We start from the raw sequence: 6,000 nt of genomic DNA on the forward strand, positions 1-6,000 counted from the left end.
TGGGGTTTTTTTTTTAATAATTCTCATTTCTTGAATTACAGATTTTTCTGCCTTTTGCTTTGAAAATAATTTTTCATAAAGCTGATTGTTGATCATAGCAAGTTTCCCAGAGTAGTTTTGTTTAAAGCTTGTGATAAGAGACAGTGATATGAAAAGGTCTTATGTGAATGGATTTTGTGCACACTTAAATCTTTAAGCCTAGTAAAATAGATGTTTTTGGATGTTATCAATCTTCTTCCTCTTTGTAGTTTTGCCAGAGATAAATATAACTGAATATAAAAATATTCACCTCTAAAGGGAATTGGGAGGAGTAAATATTTTCAATCACTTCTTATGCAGTGGAGGGTGTTTAACATATTATCTTTTTAAATCTTTCTAACACCAATTTGAATTAAATTTTTGCCCCCATTAGCAAATGAGGAGATGGGTTCTGTTGTTAAATAGCTTTCCTGTGGTCACTCAGTTAAGTGGCAGAAATGGGATATGAACCCATGCCTGTGGTCTTTCCACTAAAGATGCCAACTCCAAAATGTGGCTAAACAGTAAATCTCATGTAAAGAAATGAATTAGTAGGATGAAGTACAAGAGATCTTACTGAATGTAGGAAATACTGTATCTCTTGATCCATTTGTGGTTACACAAGTATTTGTATATACATAAATGAAAAAAATAAAGGAAAAAATAAATTGGTGACATTAACATGTAAATGCCCCTGAGAATTCTCTTAGAAATGCAAATTAAGAGGAAGAAATGTTTAGGAAAGACTAAAATATAATATAACTAGATTATTGAAGTCAAGTCCTAGTAAATAATGCTTGTTCTATAATCCAAGTATTTATATCATTTTCTACAGCAATCAAAGTATCGTGTTATGAACAAAGATCAGTGGTACAATGTATTAGAATTCAGCAGAACAGTCCATGCTGATCTTAGTAACTATGATGAAGATGGTGCTTGTAAGTATAATGCTTTCTTATGAAAATAAGACTTTTTAAACTATGAAATGAGAATATGAATGTGTGGCATTACCATAAAGGATTTAAACTTTCTAACAGTAATTTTTATTGTTTAATCATCTAGGAAGCATGGAGGAAGGAGGCAGGTGTAGAAAGTAGGCAGAGAGCTTGGATTAAGCAATATTATATAATCTATGTCTATAAATATTTTTTAGTAACAGAGCATTATAAAGCTTAATTTAAATTATAATTTCTATATGTAGAACTTAAAATCAGATTCATTTCTGCCTTTCCTGGCTTTTTTCTGTGGAAGAATAGTAGTTATGATTTTAAAAAAAAATAGGATAGTTAACAATCAGCTATAATAGAAAAAGCTTATCATATTAACATGAAAGCTTTTTTTTTTGTATTTTTCTGAAATGAGAAATGGGGAGACAGAGAGACAGACTCCCGCATGTGCCCAACTGGGATCCACCCGCATGCTCACCAGGGGGCGATGCTCTGCCTATCTGGGGCATTGCTCCATTGCAACTGGAGCCATTCTGGTGCCTGAGGCAGAGGCCATGGAACCATCCTCAGCGCCCAGGCCAACTTTGCTCCAGTAGAGCCTTGGCTGCGGAAGAGAGGGGGGGGGGCGTGGAGAAGCAGATGGACGCTTCTCCTTTGTGCCCTGGCTGGGAATAGAACCTGGGATTTCCACACACTGGGCTAACGCTCTACTCCTGAGCCAAGTGGCCAGGGTCACATGAAAGCTTTTTTAAAACCTGACAGAACTGTACCTTCTTTCATAGGAAGTAGTGGCTTGAGCTAAGTAGTGGCTTATGTTGGACTTACTTTCCCATTCGCTGATAGGGCAACAACTAGGTTGCTTTTCAGTTGCCATTTGTTATTGTGCTTGTTTGCTATTTATCTTACAGTCTTTCAAAATCAAGAGACTACCATAGGGTTTTGCTTTTTAAAATAGGACAATCATTTCTTTATGGCAATGAGTTTTTCTACATTTAAAAAATGTAAACAGTGAGCTCGTGTAAATTGCCTGCTTGGTTGGCTTTTGTAGGTAAATGAATTTGAACCTACTGCATTATAAAAATGTCTTTTTGGAATAGTTCTGGTCAGGTACTTATTAGGCACTTGCTTTGTGTTCAGATTTATACTTGGTCCTGCTACTGGAACCATATAATTTTAATATTGCTATTCCTTCAACAAGCTTACATTTTTGGTGAGGTAGCAGAAATACTACATTTAAAACTTTTCACATTGTTTAATAATTAAATGACAAATTCTATAGGCAGTTGGAAAACAGGGAGAGGTTAGCATTGATTTAATTATTAGAGAGTTCATGAAACACTTAACCTTAGAAGGAAGTTACTACAAATACCCATTGTGCAGAAAGCCTCTCATGTCTAAAAAGAACATCTAAGCTAGCACCATTAAGTATGGTAAGCTGGAAGCAAAACACCTGAGAAAGGGAAGGGTCAGTTCCTTGTGATCATCACACAGCTCGTGAGGACTTTGTTTTATATTTGGAGATGAGGTCACTGAATTCTAATAAAAATTGCTTCTTTATTTCTAGGGCCTGTTCTTCTTGATGAATTTGTTGAGTGGCAAAAAGTTCGTCAAACATCATAGCAAGAACTATTGTGAAGAAAATGCAAACCTTTTGATTCCTACATATATACAAGCTAATGAGATGAAAAAAATCCAAAGGGTGCATTTTTATCCATATGAAAGACTTCTATAGTACTTATTTTCATTGTTGTTTTTTAAAGGAAGTTTTCTTGTTACATGTGTTGGGCCTTGAGCCACACCTCTTCTGAGACTGATTATTAAAGTTTTTGTTTTGAGTTATGTTTATAACATTTATTTCAGAACAATAAAGATTCAGATTTGTGATAAAGGCCTTAAAGTGAAGATGTCCCTTGAGTGTCAGAGTGGTATTTATTTTTGTAAATTTTAATTCTCGAATTTTAGAGGTTCTATTCACCATGAATTTTTAGTAGTTTAAGGATTTTTAAATAACCTTAATATTTGGCAGTGTAGTCTGCTGATGGTATAACTTAATGTATTCATCTCTGCACAATTAGAATATTTATTGGCCTTGACTTTGGGCAATAATTTTCTGATGCAGCTAATACATTTTGGGATATTAGAAGTACTCTAACATTCAGGATTGGTTTGCTGTGAAAGCTACCATGGTCTTAATGCACATGCTTTATCTGAAAGTTTAGAATTGGAAAGATAATGTCCATTTATTTTGTTTTCCAACTTTTAACAAGTATGTCAATAAGCATTAATCAGCATTGCATGTTTATTCTCAATGTGAATTTTAAGTTTTCTGTATTCTGCCAGTTTAAAAGTGCCATTTATATTTGAAAGAGCAAGGCTTTTATATCAATCAGTGGTCTCGGAATCAGACAACCTTATGAGAGAGTTAAGATCAATATTAAAGTTGTATTATCGTTGTTATCAGTGGCATATGTATGATCCCTTTAACTGTCATTTTGTGGTATAGGGAGTTGTGTTGAGGATCCTTTTTTTCCCCCCTAAGAGAACCTTAGTTCTGGTGTTGTGGATTTAAATAAGATATATATAAGAAAAGGTAATAGAATAAGGAATTATGAGAGAACTCACGACATAATTGCACACAATTCAAGGGTGCCATTTACTTTAGTACAGTCACGGTATTGCTAATTCTTAGTTTTCTGGCTGTTGGCAATAAGGTATCTTGAGGAAAAGACAGCCTTTTCTAATTCACATAAAAGGCATTTTTTGGACTAGCAACAGGGCTATTATACATTTCTTTTTAAACCATCCAATATCCTAGTGATAGAAAAATTGTTCACATTCATAGTCCAATCACAACCTCAGTAGCATTTTAGTTTCATTGTATGAGTGCAGAGAAGTAAATAGAATATTTTTCCATAATAAGGACATGTCTATTGGGATTTAAGGTAGAAGTTCATTTTTGATGGAAAATTTATTTACTGGGTAATTTTCAGTATTGATTACTTAAAGAAGAAAAGGATTTTAAAGATTATTATGGTTTGTTTGCTTTTTGGTTATCTGGGAAAAAATGATTGCTCTTTTACTTGCCTTCTTAATGAAATTACTTTGTAAAACACTGAAATAATACTGGGAAACAAATTTTTAAGTATTAGAATCACTGAATTACTAGAACTAAGCATACCAACAGTGTTATGATTTAACATTGAATATTTTAATATGTATTTTATTATAAGTAAAGCACTTAGATTTTTAGACATTTGAGTGTTTATAATTTGACTCTTATGTCCAAGGTACACTGCTGAACTTGAAGAATATTGTCCATTTTTGCTTAATTCCAAAACATAATTTAAGTGAAATCATATAAGTTGTCTTTGTCAGCTTCACTATTTGAGTAAAGAAACACTTAGAATTTATAGATGATCTTTAAAAAAAAATAAAATACATAAAACTATTTACTTTGCTTACTTATCCAAAGATAACTTATTCCAAGACTTTGAATCTGAAAACTAAAATAAACTTTTTTCCCTTAAGTCGAGAGCCTAATCCTGCATAAGCCATGCTTGCTTTACTCTTGCTCCTTCTACTGGTTCTCCTGCCTCCTTACAGTCATAGCATTCACTTACTTTGGAGGCAAATTTACTCTGCCTCATTTATCAGTCAGGATGTGGGCTTGTCCCTTGTCTTAACTTTCTTAATTTATATTTGAACAGCATTTAATTTATTGGAAAACTTATGATCTCTTGAATAATGATGTCAGTTAAATGATATAAGAGGACAGTATTAAGGAACCTACAGTATAAATAAGTCTCTTAAATGTTGTTGATCTTCTTTAACTAGTTAGCTTTAAGTGCCTTCCCAGGAATCCTGTTGTAAAATTTTCAGGATTATTTCCTTTTTATGGGATGAAAATACTCAATGGTGCTTTATAATTAGAAACAACTTGCTTCTTATAGAATAGGATACATATGTAATACTACTACTACTTGAAGAAAGTAGAGCCAGGTGTTGATTCTCAGCAGAGAGGATGGAGAAGTTGTTCCCTCCCTCCTCCGAGTCAGTACTTTGAACAAGGCCTGGTGTCCTTAGGTAATGGCAAGGAATTCAGGTAACATATTACATGAATCTGACAAAAAGAAAAATGGTATTGTTGTGTGTTGACCTCTTCCCTGCATTACAGTATTTGTGTTTTATTGTCTTAACAATCTGTTTTTTAAATGCTGCCAGTAAAATTCATGACAAAACGTTTTTGACAGTAGTAGTATTTTTGTGTATAATGGATAGGTTTTGTTGACTTGAGGTTTACTCTGAAGTACTGTGAACTAGTGTTTTTTTGTTTTGTTTTGTTTTGTTTGTTTTGTTTTAGGTGAGAGGAGGAGAGATAGTGAGGCAGACTCCCACATGTGCCCTAACTGGAATCCACCTGGTAACCCCATTTGGGGCTGATGCTTGAATCAACCAAGCTATTTTTAGCGCTTGAGGCAAACACATTCAGACCAACCGAACTATCCTCAGCACCTGGGGCCACACTCGAACCAATGTGCCACTGGCTTTGGGAAGGGAGGAAGGGAGAGAGAAGCAGATGGTCGCTTCTCCTGGGTGCCCTGACCAGGAATCAAACCTGGTATGCCCATATGCTGGATGGACGCTCTGTCCACTGAGCTACTGGCCAGGGCCAGAACTAGTGTTTCTTAAATTGGAATTTGAGGGTCTTTCATGGGGTGTTAAATGGACTCAGAGGAGTATTTCTCGTAAGTACAAATGCCTTTTCATCTAGTAAACCAAAAATTTACCTTTAACAATGTTTGTCATCACTTTGTGTGGTGAAAGGAGGAAGAGAATAAAATTTTAAGATAACTGAAGTTCTTAAAGCATGCAAGTTATGTAGCACACTTGGATTCAGAACATGAAGTGTTAGCAATGAGACAGTTTGAACTAAATATTTCTTCAACAGAACATGTTCTTTCTGCCTAATGTTAATGCAAAATTATGAAAGGATTTATTGGAACTTATGTGCTCAGCTTGAGAAATAAATAGAATG

At 34.4% G+C, this 6,000-nt stretch overlaps 1 protein-coding gene across 2 annotated transcripts in view; it reads left to right on the forward strand.

Moving 5' to 3' along the window:
* DCUN1D5 (defective in cullin neddylation 1 domain containing 5) overlaps positions 1-5,101 on the forward strand; it is a 44,040-nt gene extending 38,939 nt beyond the window's left edge. Inside the window, exons 7-8 of one of the 2 annotated variants that reach the window (XM_066247667.1) lie at positions 854-956; positions 2,530-5,101. In XM_066247667.1, the coding sequence (XP_066103764.1) occupies positions 854-956; positions 2,530-2,585 (159 nt within the window). In that variant the 3' untranslated portion in view covers positions 2,586-5,101. The remainder of the gene's footprint in view (positions 1-853; positions 957-2,529) is intronic. The other variant, XM_066247665.1, reaches the window with a different exon arrangement.
* The last annotated feature ends 899 nt before the right edge of the window (positions 5,102-6,000 follow it).

The sequence above is a fragment of the Saccopteryx bilineata genome, chromosome 1, assembly GCF_036850765.1.
Source record: "Saccopteryx bilineata isolate mSacBil1 chromosome 1, mSacBil1_pri_phased_curated, whole genome shotgun sequence".
Taxonomy (NCBI): Eukaryota; Metazoa; Chordata; class Mammalia; order Chiroptera; family Emballonuridae; genus Saccopteryx; species Saccopteryx bilineata.